The 19,910-nt window shown below is 38.0% G+C and overlaps 1 protein-coding gene across 1 annotated transcript in view; it reads right to left on the minus strand.

Annotated features, from left to right (window-relative positions):
* Nucleotides 1-3,530: 3,530 nt before the first annotated feature.
* The window catches only part of SH3BGRL2 (SH3 domain binding glutamate rich protein like 2), a 57,646-nt gene continuing 41,266 nt past the window's right edge, over nucleotides 3,531-19,910 (minus strand). The window contains exons 3-4 of the mRNA XM_059701125.1: nucleotides 10,280-10,360; nucleotides 3,531-6,560 (exon numbers count right to left, since the gene is read on the minus strand). Coding sequence (XP_059557108.1) covers nucleotides 6,549-6,560; nucleotides 10,280-10,360 — 93 coding nt within the window. The 3' untranslated portion in view covers nucleotides 3,531-6,548. The remainder of the gene's footprint in view (nucleotides 6,561-10,279; nucleotides 10,361-19,910) is intronic.

Here is a 19,910-nt window from a genome sequence, read left to right on the forward strand (position 1 = left end):
TTCCATCTGTGGCGGTGAGATCAGAAAGAAACTTTTAAAAAGCAGTTTATCCATATATTCATATGAGCTCAAATGGGTTTTACCGAGAATTAGCATCTTAGGAAATCTAGGACAAAATGCCATTAATATTCATCACTGTTCTGCAGAATAGATGGTATCTGTGTGGTTCATTAAATTTCCTCTTGAATGAAAGGAAAAACACAAAAATGCCACCATGACTTAGTTCACAGATGTGGGTCAATTCAATAGGGGACATCAACTTCATAAGACAATAAAGGAATGAGGCTGGGCGCATAGAGAGATGTCCCATATTACATACAATACACAAACGTTACTCTTAAGTCCAGGGGAAAAAAGAACCCTCCCCGGCGATAAAAATGCTTCAATCTAGAGGGATGAAAAAGCAAAATGAGAAAAGCACTTACCCTGGCAAACAGTACTAGAAAATTATATTCTGAAAGATGTTCACATTTCCGTTGGTAATTACAAATGAAGGAAGGATATTTTGCCAAACCCTACAAACCTTTTGAAGGTATTAATTCTTCTGTTGTAAATTTAGGTAATGAGGCTGGTCCAGACCAGTACTGTCTAGTAGTACTATAATGCAAGCCATAGATGTAATTAAAACATTTTTCTAGTGGCCACAAAGTTTAGTATTTAACATAACCCAACATATCCCTAAAACTATCATTAAAAATGTAATCAATATAAAAATTATTAATGAGCTATTTCACTTTTTTTTTCATACTAACGCTTCAAAATCTGGAGTATATTTTTATACTCACAGCACATCCCAAATTCAACTAGGTAATGTCAAGTGCTTAATAGTTCTATGTGGCTTATTGGGACCATGCTGGGTAGCACTGTGCTATACTATAGCTTTCATTTTCATAACATTAATCATAAATATTTGCACTGGAGTTTTTTTTCAGTGCAAAGTTTGGTTATAGTGAATCTTATTATACAACCAAAAATGATGTATATTTTGAGTGTGGAGTGCTGTTTTATATAAAAAGGTCTACATCTTTGTGTAATTCATTATAAGCAGTGCCAGATTTTTAGTTGATATACTTTCAAATGCCAGGGTCTTTGGTCTATTAAAAATGCTGTCCTCTGTTTAGCAGGAGTCTCAGAAGATAAGACTGCATTGTATTTTCTTGTTCTTATACTAACCAATCTGTTTACCAATCTGAAAACCTACTGCCACAACTCACTGGCTTATATTCACATGATGAGGGTCTTTCTTATTCTGCTTAACGATTATTTAATGATGAATCTAGGTCCAGTACAACTTCCTATGACTTAAACAAGTGGTTTTTAAAATGTTCTTTTACCTATAATATCATTTTGGCCTACTGATGTAAGCCTATTATGTGTTGAAATACTAAAAAAATGTGCGTATGTAAACAGGCAGTCTATATAAAGATTTTCTTCTGGTGAAATTCTGGAGCAGAAAACCAAATCATGACATTCATTTCCTTCTGAATAACTGGAATTGATGAGCCTTAAAATAGCTTCAAAGAAGAAAAACTTCTGGAGTGTAGAGAGGTTTCCAAAGTACATCTCCTGGCTGATAATGCTGACAAGCTGAAAATTAGCAAACAATTAAACACACAATATATGCATTTAACTTTATTTTCTCCAAATAGAATAAAGTTTCATATGCTTTTCATACTTCTGGAAATGGCTTCATAAATTTTTCTACTCTGAATATAGGTTCTCTTTAACAGTTAAGTAAGTATAACTGATAAGAGATTTAAGTGTAAAGAGCTTTAAAAATTAATACTTAACAACGTAAGACAATAGGAAAAAGGTGAAATACTTGGAAGAGGGATTTCCAAGATGAAATAAGAATTCCCATAATAAAAATGTTCAACTTACTAGTAATCAAATATATGCAAAATAAAATCACAATGAGATACCATTTTGCACTCAACTTGGCAAAAATTTGAGTTTGATGATCCCAAAAGTTGGTGAGGATCTAGATAACTGGAAATTCTAGTATACCAGTTCATACCATTGCTTTGAAAAACAATTTGGCCTTATCTATTAAAGTTGATGATGTGCTGTATTATATGACAAAGCAATCCTATTCAAGGTATACATCTACTCTTATATATGTGTACCAGAAATCACATAAAAATGTTCATAACAACATTTCCTTTTTCTGATTAAAAGTTCAAATCCAGTAACAGAAGAGAAAAACTGTGATACAATCGTACAATGAAATGAAACGTAACAGTGAAAGAAGCAAACTAGGGTACTTGTTTCAAAATGATAATGCTCAATTGCAATGATCAAAAAAGAAGTGAGACAAGAAGGATTTCATCTCATTTATTACTTAAGGATACATACATGGGGGTAAAATGATAAAGGACAGAAAGACTATGATAACACAGAGTTCAGGAGAAGGGCTCCGCCATCAAACTGGGACAGGATAGGTCAGAGAAGAGTCACGGTGCTTGAAAGGAAAGGCAATAGCTGGTCACAGGCATATAAGGGTTTCTTTGTTACACTTTACATTTTAGTGAGTACATGTGTATTTCCTATGTGTGTGGAGGCATATATGTTCCACTGCATGTATGAAATAATTTTACATTGGAGTGGCCGTAACAAACATAGGCAAGGGTCATACGTCATGTTTCAGACGATGCCCATTGCCTGGAGTGCAACTCCCTCAGCTCAACTCTGTCATTCACCACTGGGCTGTCGCTGCAGCTTTTGTTCCTGTTTCTCTCATCCTTGGGGTGGAGACTTGCCCTGCTTAGGCAGTACCGGTAACACTCTGAGGCCTCCACGCCTGCTGATCGAGAGGATGACTAAACTAACCTGACCTGCATTTCTAGAAGAACTAGGAAAACTTTGAAAGTCAGGGTTACAAAGAGGGTGGCTTATTTGGCTTCATGATTTAGCACATTCTGCAAACTTACAGCCTGTTCTCTATTATCTGCTCCTTCCCCATCCCTCTGTCTCGGTGTTTAAGGTTTGAAATAGTTTGGTGATGAGATCAGCTTCAGACACTGCCTTCAGAAATGCTTTCTTCTGCTTTCAGAGGTGGCTGCTTCAAAGGGGGCCCCTCTACGAAAGGTGGCAGCTACCCTGTACTTGTTTTCTACCTCCAATTAGAGGAACAAATCCACCAGCCAGGGCTTCAGTGTCCTCAGGAAACCAATCCTCTATGAAGCCAACCAAGGGGCCAAGTGACTTAACGCCATCCTTGGTCCCAGCTGCTGTCTGAGATGATTCTGATGACTTAGATGGTCACCTCCCATCTCTCTCTCTCTCTCTCTCTCTCTCTCTCTCTCTCTCACACACACACACACACACACACACACACACACACACACACACACACCAGCATGTGCATCTCCTCAAATGGTCAAACGATATGTCTACATTTTTATAACTAATCTGCATATATGGGGCTCATGGATGAGAGTGGAAACCCAGCATCCTAAATAAACAGGAAGGTTTCAACCAAACACGAAACTAACATTAGAAAAGGTGTAAGAAAGGGGACAAACACTCAATTTTCAGAATATGTGTTTTCTGGAATTTATTCCTTTTTAATGTTGAATATAAAATCTGAGATTTCACCAATGCCTTTAGGGACAAATGCATACAAATTGAAATCTAAAAATAACAATTATGCAGATCAAAGTGGCCCTGACACTTAGGAAAAGCTGATAATGAAAAGCATTTCTAGGAAAAGCAAAACCCTCTGTAGCAAAATCAAATTTTAAAAAACCAAAACAAACAAACAAAAAAGAGACTTTGGTACCTTTCAATAACAGGAAAAAATAGGTTTAGTTCATATAAATCCATGTAATACAAAAACATCTATGTGGGAATGTTGAATAAATCTATAAAACAGAAACAAATCTAAAATATATTAAAGTCTGAGAAAAAAATCTTCCTTTTCTATTTGATTTTTAAGAGAACACCAGAACACCAACAACACACAAATTTTTCCCCAACAAAATTTCCTTCTGGTCTGCATATACCGCATATACCTAGCAGGATGGCACTGTGTATTTTATCTAATTTTAAAATGGCATACTTGGATTTCTGGCAGCATATTTCCTTTGTCCCAACAAGCCTACTACAGGATATAAAAATCCTGTCTTGAAATGCCCTTGACATTACCGCTAAGCCTGCAATCCCCACCCATTTCTTTCCTAGGCTTTTAAGACTGTGATTATCTAAATCTAAAGGCAGCTAGTTCAAGAAGGGAACATGTAAACCATTACATGTTTGAAATTCAGCTGGTAAAATAGTACAAGTAAGGACCCAATATTCTCTGAAGACAGTGTGGTTCCACAGGGCAATCCCTCAGTACTCTGCAGAGCCTGGGTGCTGTGGTGCTGCGTTAACGCCACACAATGTGCTTCTAGCTCACACAAAACAAGTACAGCCGAGGCTGGTCTCTCTTATTTCTTTGCACTGACCAAAAAAGAAAAAAATAAGGTAGGGTGAGGAGTAGATGATGTGTAACTGTGACAGTAATTTAGCACTACTATTCATCTGTTTAGAAGAACTGCACTGGGCCTACAATAGCCGTAATAATTCAAAAATTTTAAGACAAATCTAAGTGGCTTTCCCTGTCTAGCAATGATTGTATTGAACCTATAACCCCAGAATTTAACTTACAAAGTCTCAATCTTAACAAGTTGGTTTTTGGTGCGCACTGGCAAGAGCAGACAATATAAATTAGATCATTGCAACATTAAAATTTTTTTAATTGCTGTAGCTTAAAAAGAAATTCTAAGTCTTATCAGAAGACTCACATACTCAAACACAATATCCAGTTAAAAAAAAAATCCTGGATAGTCCCTGGGATTTATCAAATGGATTTGACCTAGATCTTCTTTAATGCCAACTAAGCAGTAATACCCATGATTTCACAACAGCTTTCCTTGGAGAGAAAACTGTGGGTCGTGTATGTGTCCCAGTCTAGCAGAAATCTGTGGCATGCTTTTCTCCTGATTGCAGTGCTGGGCTACAAATCTGTCTAGGATTTTAGCTTTTGCATTCAACAAGTCCACATTTAGCAAGTCGGAGGGTGAGAGAACACATGTGATAGGGCTTTAATTCTTCTGTTCTTTCAATTTCTTATCAATGCCCTGCTCAGAATCTAAACGGAAGGTCCAGCATCAGGGTGCTGAGAATAGCGGAATATTTTAGGTAGCCTGCTGGTAATAATGTCCTACTCAAAACTCTTCTCATGGTTGGCAACTAAAAACTCTAAAAAATGTAAGCAGGAACAAGGATGTAAAAAAGTAGCCTCTGCCCTAATAAAATAGACATGTTTAGTGTTTATCAGCATGCACTCCAAGGGAGTAAAGATTTTGCATGCCAAGTACAATTCAGATTTATCCCCAGCAGCCCCTTTCTCATATATGCTGCTCTGGAAACTCACTGAGCTCATATATGGAATAAGAACATGTATGTACATTACTCTGAAAAATCCAAGACTGTGCATTGGCCAGAAATATGAACTAGTAAAGTTAAAGAACCAAGGGAAAGTAAGGCAGAAAAAAAAGAATTGTGCAGCAATATTAGCATCTTTTAATATGCCTTATCAAGGGTTCACAAAATATATCTAACCAAGATCTTCCTTACTCAAAAAAATATAATCCCTTCACAAAATAGAATAAGCAGCTGTTAGTCAGGGTAGCTCCATTTAAAAAATATATGTGCACTTATGTATAAGTTGCTAGAGCTGAAAATGCCTTCAGATATGAGCCAAGTACTTTTCCTATAAATTTACTATCTAATCAGTGCACCTCTTAAAATATACTTTTAAACAGTTTCGTGCATTTAGGTGAAAATTTCCTCTTGCAAGAGATAAAGAAGCATCTATTTTCCAAAATAGCGATTATTTTCATTCATGTAATTTGATTCTGATCACACAATAGTTGCAACAGTGATTTTTGGAAACATCTGTGGGTGCTTAGAGGATTTATGGGGGTAAGAGTTTACATTACCAAAAGGAGCCTAGCACATCCAACTTTTTCTGTAGGTGTCATTACAAAGCACTGAAAGTGACATTTGTGATTTTGCAGCGAAAATCTTAATTCCTTATCAACCAACATTTCTTTTTTTTCTTTCTGATCAGAAGACTCTTATTTCCTGGCAGACTAATTTAAGGATTCAACCCAGGCAGCTTAAAGAGAAGAAGGTCAAAGCAACAGTGGCCTCAACTACAACCTAGGACAGAGCCAACGTTTTCTCTCTGAGGGTGCCGCTCACTTATCTTTCAGTCATTAAGGAAGCACACCTGTAACAGGTTATAGTACCTCCAGGTGAGTGAGGCAACTGCAGGCAATTCTGAAAATAAGAAAAAACCCACCACAGTTCTGATTTGGTTTAAAGTGATCATGCAATCCCATTATACCCATGTCTTCCAAGAACACCTTTTCCAAATGCAAGCAAAGTTACTGATGATGCATGTGGCTTTTGTCACAGTGATGCATTAGGTAAGCAGGTGTGCGCTGAGTACCGGGGGCGCTCCAAAATGCATCTCCATCATCTTCCACTTGTCTTCTCTAAGGTTCTGCCTATTTATTAATAATAATTAAAAACAGTCAGTCATTGCACTGTGTTGACAACAAAATGCATCCTGACAGTAATATTTTAAATATCAGGAACAAAGAAGTTGGGAATCACAATAAATCACCCCTGCATGACTGATAAGAACAAATCCTGAACAGTGGTTCTCAACCTTGGCTGCACATTAGAATCACCTGGGAATCTTTTTAAAATCCTGATTTCTGGGCCTCATCCTCCGGAAATTCTGTTTCTTTATTATGGGGTGGGGCCACAACATTAGTAACAAAGAAACAGAATTTCCGGAGGATGAGGCCCAGAAATCAGGATTTTAAAAAGATTCCCAGGTGATTCTAATGTGCAGCCAAGGTTGAGAACCACTGGTTTAGGATAAGAGGCCAGATTTAAGTCTCACACACCTGACCTGCCAAATATAAAAGTGAAGAGAAAGCCATGTTTCAACAACTATAGAGACCCCTCTCAGAGGTTCCATTCACACCTGGGTGAGCAGGGTGTGTGCGCCCCCCCCCCCCCCCCCCGCCTCGGGGGCCTGTGGAGAGTGGCCCATGGTGAAGAACAGTGCTGTATGGCCATGCCTCTTGTTGCCCCAATCCCCAGGAGGGCTCCGTGCTTCAACCACCAAACAGATACCTGGCATGGAGGGCCTCCGCCCTGCTCCCGCTCTGGTTGGTCAGTGCCCAGGGTCTACCAGTTGTTATCACCCCCTGAAAGGCATCGAGCTCTGAAACCAGAAACTTCTTCAGTCCCTGCTGTGAGTCTATTAAAATAACAAACTTGATGGGCCAAACACTGCTGGCTCCAGCTGGTCAGAGAAGAAAGTGGGTTTCCCCAGGGTTTCCATGCCTTTCAACTTCTCCAGAAGAGTGGGAATCTGTTATTTTAAATATTAACAACTCATTTAAATTCTTTTAAAAGTCTTATGCAGACAAACACATCCTAAAGGCCACCACTGCGGGACCTCCACCTTCCTCTGCCTCCCACCTCGGCTACTTTTGAGAACTGCCTGCTGCACCTGTGGCTGTTGAGCCATCAATGTTCTTTTCCTGCCACATGTCTCTTCTGTCTCCTCACTGTGGAAGAGCAATTACAGATGCTAATGGTGCCTTTCCATATTCCCTGGCAGGCTTTCGAGGCCTGTGTTTTATGTGTATATACTGTAGAGAGGGTAGGGAAGGAGATGAGAAAAGGGGGCTACCATCTTTTACTGCATGACACCTGTGAATGCTCTCAGGCCTTATAGACTGTATAATGAATTACCACCAAGGTAAAATATAGTAACTAGAAAGGAGGGAAATGCTGAACTGCTCTTAAAGATACTCCTATTTCTCTCCCATGAAGATGAATGGAGTATGAATCATTTAAACCCTTCTGGCCCCAAATGGTTCATGTCACCCTGGCCAGTGTGGCTCAGTTCATTGGAACATCATCCCATACAAAAAGGCTGTGGGTTCAATTCTCTGTCAGGGCACATATCCAGGTTGCAGGTTCAATGCCTGGTCAGGGCTTGTATGGGAGGCAACAGATAGATGTTTCTCTCTTATATCAGTGTTTTCCTCTCTTTTCTTTCTCCCTCTCTCTAAATACCAAACTCTGCACCATGGGTTTTCCACTCTGGTTCCATGTGCTCCTGCTCAGGCACCTGAACATGGTGGGCTGAATGGCGGGGGGATGCCCCGAGCCCTCGCTGCCTTTGGAATGGTCTGCTGAAATCAAGTAAAGGTCAATGGCCTCGAGACCAACTTTACTACTATGACCGCAAGTCAAGTGAGAATGCTTCTTTTATCACAGGTTTCTTGAGAAATTTCTGAGAGAATAAATATTTTTAAAGAGTAGAACAGTCAGCCTAAAGAGTGCCTAAGGAATCCAAATCTTCGGGGAAAATAAGAGCAAAGAAGGCAAGCACACAGTATTTTTTTAAAAAAGGCTTTTGCATGGACAGTGATGTCCATTGGATTTATGCATCCATTAGATCACTCCCACCCTAGTTTTTTCCAGTTCTTTGAAGATACATCTGGATTGTTTAATAACCTTTGGATAAAACAGGTTATAAAATACTAGTTTTTCTAACAAGTATTCCAGTGTTCCACCTTTATAAAAATAGTCTTAAGAAACTTTTAATATTATACGTGTGGGGTTTGCCTGTTTAAAATATGCGCATGGAAACCACCCACTACCATCTGTGGACTTACTGATGCAAAAACAAAAGAAGATTTCCCATCAGCTATAAACTACAAGTGCTGGTGCATAATTTATATTATTGATAGTCGCTGCCTTCCTCCCACAGGTGTTCCAGAAATGGTGCAATCCTAGGCAGCTTCAAAAGACCTATTACTTACAGACATCAAAGTTGCCAATAATGCACTTCTATTTCAATTCAGTGTTAAAAATGACACTTTAGAACTCAGTCTCATTGAAATACAGTAAAAACTTCAATTGCTAGGTATATAAAGATTTCAAGGAAATACACCAAAATGTTAATGTGGTTATCTCTAGGTGGTGGGCTAACAGTTGATTTTTATTTTCTATCCAACACATTTTTGTATGTTCCCAATTTTTCTAAACGAGCCTAAGCTACTTTCATAATCAGAATAAAACCAGTGTCACCCTGGCTAGTGTGGCTCAGTTCATTGGAACATCATCCCATACAAAAAGGCTGTGGGTTCAATTCTCTGTCAGGGCACATATCCAGGTTGCAGGTTCAATCCCTGGTCAGGCCTTGTATGGGAGGCAACGGATTGATGTTTCTCTCTGATGTCAGTGTTTCCCTTTCTTCTCTCTCTCCCTCTCTCTAAATATCAATAAAATAAAATTTAAAAACATTGTCTTTAAAAGGGGAAATAATAAAAATATCACCTTATTTAATGAGGAAATGCTATTTTTTATTTTGAAAGTGAACCCATGTGCTTCACAAAGTTGTGATAATATACATCATTTCTACACCTAAATATTAAAAACCTTGAGCTGTTTGTTCTCTACAAGACTTATGACACAATAAAGCAGCTTTGAAAACATTTTGATTAGTTTAAGAATTGTAGGGTTTTTTCAAGGTTGACTACTTGTTAATGCAGACCATCTCTCTTTTAAATTAAATGAATTAAACATGCAAAAGACCTTAAAAATATGGCTTTGATGCTACAATTTAAAAAAACAAAGTATTGTAAGCTTGCACTTTAAAATAGAAAGTACCTACTACTTTTTGCTATCAAATTCTTCTTGGAAGAAGGGGAAATAAATTATAAATAAATTAAGTTATAAATAAAAAACAAACTAATATACAGAAGCAATTGAACACTGAAAAGAAAAAAAAATACTAGGCTTCTTTTTGTGTTTTTATACTGGGCAGTCTCTAATTATGCATATTTAGGGTATATATGCATTCCTATAAAACGTTTAACTTCAATTGAGAACAATTAAGAACAACTGAAGAAAAACAAATTTTATTTTATTTTATTTTATTTTTTTTAATATATTTTATTGATTTTTTACAGAGAGGAAGGGAGAGAGATAGAGAGTCAGAAACATCGATGAGAGAGAAACATCGATCAGCCGCCTCCTGCACATCCCCCACCGAGGATGTGCCTGCAACCCAGGTACATGCCCTTGACCGGAATCGAACCTGGAACCTTTCAGTCCGCAGGCCGACGCTCTATCCACTGAGCCAAACCGGCCTCGGCGAAAAACAAATTTTAAAATGCAAAGATTTACCTACCTTTGATGGCAACCGTGATTTCAGGCCTAAGAATGAAAAGACTGTGTTGCTTTCCTTTGATTCAAAGAAACTGTCATAATCCTAGAAAAAAAAAGGGGGGGGGAGAAGAAAATAAACAAAAGCAAACAATTATCTTTGTATTTGGTGCTTCGGGCAAATTTTTTTTAGAGAGACTGCTTTCCTTCCTTTTTTTTTTTAAAAAAAATGTTTTTATTTATTTTAGAGAGAAAGGAAGGGAGAGATAGAAAAACATCAATTAGCTGCTGACTGGGGATTGAGCCCACAACCTGGACATGTGCCCTGACTGGCATTGAACTGGTGACCTTTCAGTGCACAGGAAAATGCTCAATTGACCAACTAAGCCACACTGGCCAGGGCTTGACAAATTCTTTGTAATTAAAAATAATTTTTTTCCTTTATTGATTTTTAGAGAAAGAGGAATGGAAAGGGATAGAGGGATAGAAACACAGATGAGAGAAAAACATCATTGATCAGCTGTCTCCTGCACTCCCTCTGCTGGGGATCAAGTCTACAACCCAGGCATGTGCCCTAATTGGGAATTGGGAATCTAACCAGTGACCTCTTGATTCCTGGATCGATGCTCAACTGTTGAGCCACACCAGCCCAGCCAGGCACACAAATTCTTCATGAAAATAAAAAATATCCCATTGCTCCATCCAGGTCAGGGAAGAGCTATATAAATCTACTAATTTGTCCTGCTTAAGCCTAAAAATTTCTTTGAGTATGATGATAAATGTAACAAGTTTTTAATCCAAAGCCTGTGACAGGATTAAAACATAAAACAATGACAACAGAAATGAAATTGGAACACACTCCCTTTCCTTTGTGGGCCAAAGTAACATTTATTTGTGTGAAACCATTGTGACCTCAGATTTTATTCTAGCACCTCAATATGGAAGGCTGCCTCCCAATTCTACTCTTGATAGGCTGTTATCTAGGGCTTTTAAAAAATATATCACCAGGTGAACAGAAACCTGTACTAGTAAAGGTCTCCATGTGTCAATGTGAGTGCTTCTATTCTGCCTTTGAAGTCCACATTCTTAAAGAATGTGTCTTCAGAGAGAATAAAAAGATCAAATAAAAACTAGAGAAAACTATATTCTCTATGACATTTACCTTTGCCTCAGAAGCAGAATCATTTTTCTCTTCCTACTTTCACAAAAGAAACCATTAAGGAATTCTGGTCAATAAGTTCTTCAATTGATTCTTTTCGAAAGTTTGCATATGTAATACTACACAGTTTCTAAGTTGATATAAAGCAGTTTTAAAATTTGGTAGAAGTCCCTTTTGATAGCTATCCTGAGAGTAAATACTGTAAGCAGACAAGGATCAGAATCATTTTTAGGCATTCCCTTTGTGGGAGGCGCCTTACGATCAATCCATCATCGGCCCACCAGGTTGGAGACTGGCTCAGAGAAAGAAAAAAAAAAATGTTGCCCAAGTTTGACAGCTAATACATGAGCTGAGATTTGGGCCCAATTCCACTGATGTTGTAACTGATGTTTTTTGTACTCTATGAAGCTTCTTACCCAAGAGGGAACCAAGTGTGGGGCACTCTGTAAATGAGTCACTGAACGCTAATGAATGATCCACTGCTATGCGGAACAAGTGGCATCACAGACTGTTGAAACCTATCTAGGAATCTAAATGAGAGTTGACTTGTGGAGATCTGCTTCTTGCAAAGCCTGCCTCAGTTGATGGAAAATCTGAATTATTTGACTCCATGTAGAGACTCTCTTGTACAAATGTTTCAGCAGGGTGAGGTTGGAGTTGAGTTTCAAAATGTGAAGTTTGAGAAATTATACAAGATACCCAAGTGAAGATTATTAGCGGAGCAATGACTACAGAATTACAGATTTTGTAGAATTTTATGAAAAATTTTACAATTTTTATAAGAAAACTATGTCACAAATAATGCAAGTCTACATTTGATGTGGAATTTAGGCAACATACCATTAACTGAAAATGTTACAAATATTCTTTATAACAAAGATATTTCCAAACAGTTGAGTGACACTTCACTGGGTTCAGGAAATAATCCTGTTCGATATATATAGGGTGTGCCCCAAAAATATATACACACTTCTACAGAAATTAATAACTTTTTTGTCAACGCCTGTTTTTAAACTCATGACCTTCTGGTCCAGGCACTGCTGATAATTCGAAGCAATGGAATCACAAACATCAAGAATCATTTCATTCAGTATTTGTGTGCCCTCAATCTGTCAACTGTTGCTGGTTTTGTACCATAAGCTTTATTTATTATGTATCCCCATAAAAAAGTCTAGTGAATAAATTTTCTTTGTTCAAAGCTTAGCCTAGCTTCATCCATTATTTCAAATTAGATAAACCTGAAAAGGAGTGAAAATTAAGTGAGTTATCAGCTGTTGAAGTGAGCATACTTTTTTGGGGAGACACCCTTTGAATAGTTATAAAGGCAGTGTTTGTATTTGAACTGTGTTTTCAAACTTCCAGTAGGATGAATTTCCTTTGTTCAAAGCCTAGTCTGGCTGAAAAGAAAGAACATCAATTGAGCTATCAGTTGTTAAAGTGTGTATACATGTTTTGGGGACACCCTGTATATTCTCTAGCTGATCATTTATTGCATATTTAATGTGGGAACAAGAGGGAGACGGCTAAACTACAGCCAGATTTATCTCATCCTTTTAGATATCCACCATACAAAAACTGGTGTACTAGTATTTGTTCCCCCCCCCCCTACCATATTCGGCCACTATTCAGTCTAAATTCTTTCCCTAGAGAATATCATTTAGAGCCATGGCCCTAATTAAAGTCACATCTTTAGCTCTGATTTCTCCTCTCAATTCTGGTTCTATATAATAACTAATTCTTCACAGACTCTTAAACATAAGGGATTTACATCACAATTCATGATCTTCCTGCCACACCACAAGATGGGCCTCTAAGAAAATGGCACCGCCATCTAATGGGCTCTACCACATCAGAAATCAAGGTACCACAGGACTCCTCCCTTTCCTCAGCCAACAACTATCTTACACGTTCCTTTAACCTCTCCATTTCCACATCCATTTCATCGCCCTAATTGAAGCTAGATTTCTGCAGTAGCACCTCAATTTATCAATCCTTCTCCAATATAACCTATTTCTACCCCATCATTCTCAGGTGAAGATAGACTGCTCTTTTAAAAATGAGATGATGATCATATTGCCCTCTTCTTAAATTCTTTCCCTCAAAGCTTCTCATTGTCCTTACAATACAGATTAAAATTCTTAACATGGCTTAAAAGGCAGTATGTGGCCCTGACTTAGTCAAGACTGAGGAGAAGAGAGGTCTTGTATTTCCATGTACCAACAACAATCTAGTTCACAGATTCTGTATGGTATATATGCTCAGGGAACTATATATGTGGTGTCCTGCAGTCTCCGGAGTTATATGATCTTGATCAACTCATTTAACCTCCTCACACTATTACCTCCTTTCTGCATCAGATACTAGCAAAGTCCCTTAAAGCCTCATGATTCTATGAAATGATGGAGCATTCAGCCGAGTTGCTCTTAAATGGGCTGTTAGTTGTGTCTAGGGGTAAAGTCACCCAAATATTCTGGTTACTAAAGATACCTATTTGAAATTTTGCCTCTCTCTGATTTAACTGAACAGGAAAAGGAAGAGACAATAGTGGGAGAGAAAACATTAGGACTAGTGACTCAGTCGTCAAAATGCTATCCCTGTTTTGAATTTTGAAAGGCCTTTTTACCCTTCTACTTGATTAATAATCTCTGATGGTCAGTGTGAAATGCAGGAACGAAAAGATGAATAATGTAAGAAATAAAAAATGAGAAACAATGCCTGACTCAATCTCTATAAATGTAGTGTGAATTTTACTTTAAAAGACTGAAATGTTAACATGAAAATATCTTGCGTGCAACAGATCAAAAGGCAAGTTACCATGAAAATGTGTATAATTCAGGTTTCATTGTTTATGTTAAAAATCTTAATTTAAAAATAGTTACAGTTCTTCAAATCATAAAACTGGAAATAAGGTCAACTCTCACAAACACTCTTCATACATAAAACAGGACATGTAAAATCTATACATGTAGAGAAAATATGTAACTTTATAAAGAATCCATTTAACATTCAATCAAAACTATTCTCGCCCTGGCCAGTTTGTCTCAGTGGATAGAGCATCGGCCTGTGGACTCAAGGGTCCCAGGCTCGATTCCAGTCAAGGGCATGGACCTTGGTTGCGGGCACATCCCCAGTGGGGAGTGTGCAGGAGGCAGCCGATCGATGTTTCTAACTCTCTATCCCTCTCCCTTCCTCTCTGTAAAAAATTAATAAAATATATTAAAAAAAACTATTCTCTACAAAACTATAAATTTTAGTTACCAAAAAAAGTATTTAGAAATTTCAGTTTAGAAATCTCAGAAGGGCAACATTTCTCATTTAGATTTTTAAATAATCCTCTTTAACTGTATCGCTGTCATTAATATTATAAGCATTATTTTTATTTTAAGAACTTTTAACGCACTACTACATATCTATAGCTAGGGGGCGGGCTTCTTACCTGAATACTGAATTGGATCCTCCCAAGAGTTTAGAAATTGTCACTTAAGGTAATTAACTCCTTCTAAGTGACAAATGTAAAATTTGGTAATTAACTTTAAAAGCAGAATAATTTAATGAAATAATTTTTAAACGTCAATGTTAGAAAAGTACCTAACACACTAGGTTACCAATAATACTTGTCAAGTGGATGAATTAGCTATCTGCTAATTAATGGCTGATGTGCCATGTTTTAGATAATCTCATGCTAGTAACATAATTTGAATAAATACTATTTCTACTCTATTAATTACAGGTTTTAAAGAATTATGTACACAATTTACTTTCTGACATTCAAAAGCTTTTGAGTGGTCTGATGAATCTCAAAGTGTAAAAAGTTAAATTACTTTCCTTGTCATGTTTAGGCAAAGAGTATGTGATTGATAATTTAAAATCTAGGATTTTTGAATAGTTAATACCTCCTTCCAGATATAATAAACAGCATGATGTGAAATAATTTCAGAGTTAAATAGCATTAGAAAATTTAAAATCACATCTTACTGATTATTAGTATAAGTTATTATGTCCTTAGGCATTCCCCAATAAAAGAGAAAGATCTGCTTATTATCAAATTCATTTCACCTATCAGGTTTATATTTTAAAAAATATATTACGGTTTATACTGCAAACGTTAAAATCACCATTTGTAAAAACTCACTCTCAAGTTGCTAAATAGGCTTGCTGAATCCCTTATAGTCAGACACTCAAAAGTGTTTGTAAATAAATGTCCGCAAATGACACATTTTAGGACAATCAACCTTCTGTTAATGATCAGTTAACAGAACCTTTGTAGAAGGGTACAAACATACAGAGCATATTCAGGATAAAACTGCCTAGTTTCAGAAGCTGGTACATTTTTATTACATTAAAGAAAAAGGATGAAGAATTCCCTTTGTCTGCAGTGTCGACAGCTTATGAAAAGAAATATTTCTGGACTATATAGATATCAGCCTAACTGAGTACAATTATTAATGGAATATTTATCTGAATGCTGCAATTTTAAGAATAAAACAAGCTAAATGGCTGTTAAGAAGAAAAAAAAAATAACTTCCATCACCTATACTTCTGTTTGTGCTCAAGTGAAAACCAATGTTAGAGACATTTATAAGTGCATGATAAAATCTAAACAGGTAGAGTTCACAATGGTCTCATTCTTCCTGCGAGCTTCCTTAAGGACATAAGCCACTTCGGTTAGACTATTGTGGACTAGACAAGCATTTGAGACAAAGACCTTAAAGTTCTTTGCCCTTTTGGCGTTCCCTAAGAGAGCAGTGGGGAGAACCCAAACAGCCACTCTGAGAAGTGGTGCCGCTTCCCACGCTCAGTCAATGACAATTAGTGGACAGACCCACATTATTTCCACATGCCGAGGGCATATCCAAACAGGAGGCTGCAGGGAACAAAACAACACGTGGCCTACAAGGAAATGGTGGCAGCAATCAATTCTAAATGAGCCAAAGCAAACTGAGTTTCTCCAAAAGATGAAAATCTTTTTAAAATATTCATTTTAAGATGATAAGAGTTACTGCTGCTATTTAAATTGGGCCAAGCGCCGCCTCCTTTCAGTTAAGCCTGAGGGTATCCTCTGAGCAGAATTCTTGACTTAGTAGTTGAAGACAGTACTATATTCTATTTTATGAAATCTTGGTAGAGAAGGAAAAAAACAGTTGGCAGTTCCAATCCTGGATGGATATGTAAGATGCAGTTGTCTAAAACAGCTTCATTCAGCAATTTTTATGCCAAATACTAAAAATATGAGTAAGCCCCAAACTGCGGATTTTAAATTCCTAATTCATGTTAAACGTTTCCAACCATACTAGTACAAGATGGCAAGGCAAGCAAAAACATGCACCCAAGCACCAATTGAAATTGGATGGAAAATATTTTTGTGCTAAACATAGGAAAAGGAACCAGCAATAAAATTTTAATAACTACCCCCGCGGAGTAAGTGAAAAGGCTAAGAGACTCTCTTGGATATTGACATTTTTGTCACTCCCTTTTATACCACAGGGGTTAGTAAAACAGGATTATATACTGCCCTCTGTGACTGCTCACAGAACTAAACAGTTCTGTAGAGAATAGTATTTCTATGTTTAAAACAATATAAATATAATCTATGTTTACATATTATAATAGTTACTATAGTTGCAGAAGAGAATTGGACTGTTATAAATTTTAGCAATGCTAAAGTGTGTGTTTAAATTAAAAAGGAGGAGAAATAAGAGAAGTTATAAGAATGCAAATCTCCATCTTTCAAAAAAAAAAAAGTAAACATTGTCTACAGTTAAAGTCAAGGAATATATACATTAGTATATGAAGCAGAGTGGTAATAACTTAAGAACCTTGTAAAAGGGAATCTGGGGGAGGGCACATATAAAGGATAGAGGAAAACTGACTCCTTGCTTTGACCCTTCCTGTCAACAGGCTTTATTGTCTTAACATTGATATTAACATGGCCTTAACGGTTTTGTTTTCTTTTCATTAATTTTATCTACATAGGCTCAGAAAGAGAAAAAAATTTTAACAAAAATAAAACTGCCAGTTTGTCCGGCCAGTGTTGTCAGTGTTGAGCTTCGACCCATGAACCAGGAGATCACGGTTCAATTCTTGGTCAGGGCACAGGCTGGGGTTTGGGGCCTGATCCCCATTAGGGGACATGCAGGAGGCAGCCGATCAATGATGCTTCTATCTCTCTCTCCCTCTCCCTTCCTCTCTCTGAAATCAATAAAAGAGAGAGAGAGAGAGAGAGAGAGAGAGAGAGAGAGAGAGAGAGAGAGAGAGAGGAAGGAAGGAAGGAAGGAAGGAAGGAAGGAAGGAAGGAAGGAAGGAAGGAAGGAAGGAAGGAAGGAAGGAAGGAAGGAAGGAAACTGCAGTTTGGATAGTAGTTAAAATAGAGTGCTAAACATGCAATTGGGGCGTCCTGAAACTGTCTGGTTGAAGGTTTTCAATATTCACAGCAGAAGTCGTTTTTATGAAAAATATGTCCCAGGGACTGACTCATCACTGTAGAATATTGAAGCAAACATCTCAGTAAGATGAAAATGGGAGATTAAACATTTATAGACAGAAGAATAAAAACTGGGGTTATATAGAAGAGATAAAACTGCAGAGAATTATCTAAAATGTTATGCTTTGGGGCATACACCTGATCAGCAATCAGTGATAAAGAAGACTTTATATCACCCCTTCCCCAACACCCAACTTTTCCTTTCCTAGTAGCTGGGAGGATGCCGGATACAATTATTTACAGTAAAATATCTAAAGGAGAAGATTCTCCTTGATAAGTGATTTTATAGACGGGAGGCCTTGGAATACAGATTTTCTAATTCCGATAAAAAGTTTCCTAAGGAAATTCTACCTGCGGGATATGTGAGCTTCTAATAGAGCTCTGAAATAGATTTCTGAAATAGATGTCATGGCAAAATTTAGAAGTTTTAATAAGCTTGTTTTTGAGACATTTGGCTTTGACTTTTATTAATAAAATGAGAATACAAATGCTCAGAACCTTGACAAGGTAAGACCCAACAGAATGGGGTAGTTCCCTGCTAAGCTGAAAACATCAGTGGAACTATTCACCCATTCACAGAACCAATTTTTTTTAAATGCAGTCTATGTTCCTAGCATTCTGATGGGTACCAGATACTAAGATAAACATGCCATGGAGCCTACAGAGAGTGAGCACAAGGAACTCAATTAAAGGCAAAGATGTGAAGAAAAAAAATTCTATGAGATAAATGTCATCTATACTAATAAAGGGGTAATATGCTAATTAGAGCAGATGTCTTCCAGACGACCTTCTGGACGTACTTCCGGACAAAGCTGCAGTGGCTGTGAAGGGCCCAGGCTCAGCCTGGCAGTGGCAGCAGCACCAGGGTAATGGGGGCAGTGCCTTCCCCTGATCCACCAGGTTGCCTCCTGCAGAGGGAGGCCAGACTGCGGCTTAGACCAGGGGCCGAGTAGGGGAGCAAGTTAGGGTCGATCAGGCCGGCAGGAGGGCAAGTTAGGGGCAATCAGGCCAGCAGGCAGAGGCAGTTAGGGGCAATCAGGCAGGCAGGCAGAGGGGTTAGGGGGTGATCAGGCAGGCAGGAAGGCTAGCGGTTATGAGCCAGTGGTCCCAGATTGTGAGAGGAATGTCTGAAGGGTCCCAGATTGGAGCGGGTGCAGGCCGGGCTGAGAGCCCCCACTATTGCACAAATGTTGTGCACCAGGCCTCTAGTAATAGCAATAATGAGGCACAGGTTTGCTGGAATGGGGAGGGGTGTAATAAGCAGAGTCCTAGTTAATTAGAGAAAGAGCAATGACATATTTAATGACTCAATTATATAACTCTTAGATATAAGAATCTACTGAGCACTTATCCCAGTGATTAATGCTAGCTTATCCTATATAATAAAAAGCTAATATGCAAATTGTCCCCTCGGGAGTTTGACCGACCAGGAGTTCGACCGCTCACTATGATGTGCACTGACCACCAGGGGGTGGCACGGAATGAAGGAAGGCCCCGGCTGGCAGCCAGGGGGAGGAAGGCCCCGATTGGCCCTGATCACCAGCCAGGCCTAGGGATCCTACCTGTGCACGAATTTCGTGCACCAGGCCTCTAGTATAATAATTCACCAAAAAATTTTAGGAATCTCATATATATAAGAAAGAGATCTTAAAAAACTTGCATAGAAGAAACTGACAAAAACATACAATAGTTCAAGGAAACTGGCATTGGACTGCTCAGTTGCAGAACCGGAAACAATGATATTGAAGCAAAACCATCAAAATTCTTCCCAACCTAGAAATCTATACCCAGTCAAACTAGCACTCAACTACAAGCCCAAAATAATGGCATTTTCATACCTTCAAAGTCTGAGAAACAGAAAATCACTAGATCTTTGTTTTAAGCCTTCTAGCACTATTTGACTAATAGCTTTACTTTATTTTGAAACAATAGTTCCCACACATTTTCAACTGTTACCTTATTTTGGTCTGCAGGCATAAGAGTACATTTTCTAGACTCAGTAATTGTGAATGGGCT

This window comes from Myotis daubentonii, chromosome 6, assembly GCF_963259705.1.
Source record: "Myotis daubentonii chromosome 6, mMyoDau2.1, whole genome shotgun sequence".
Taxonomy (NCBI): domain Eukaryota; kingdom Metazoa; phylum Chordata; class Mammalia; order Chiroptera; family Vespertilionidae; genus Myotis; species Myotis daubentonii.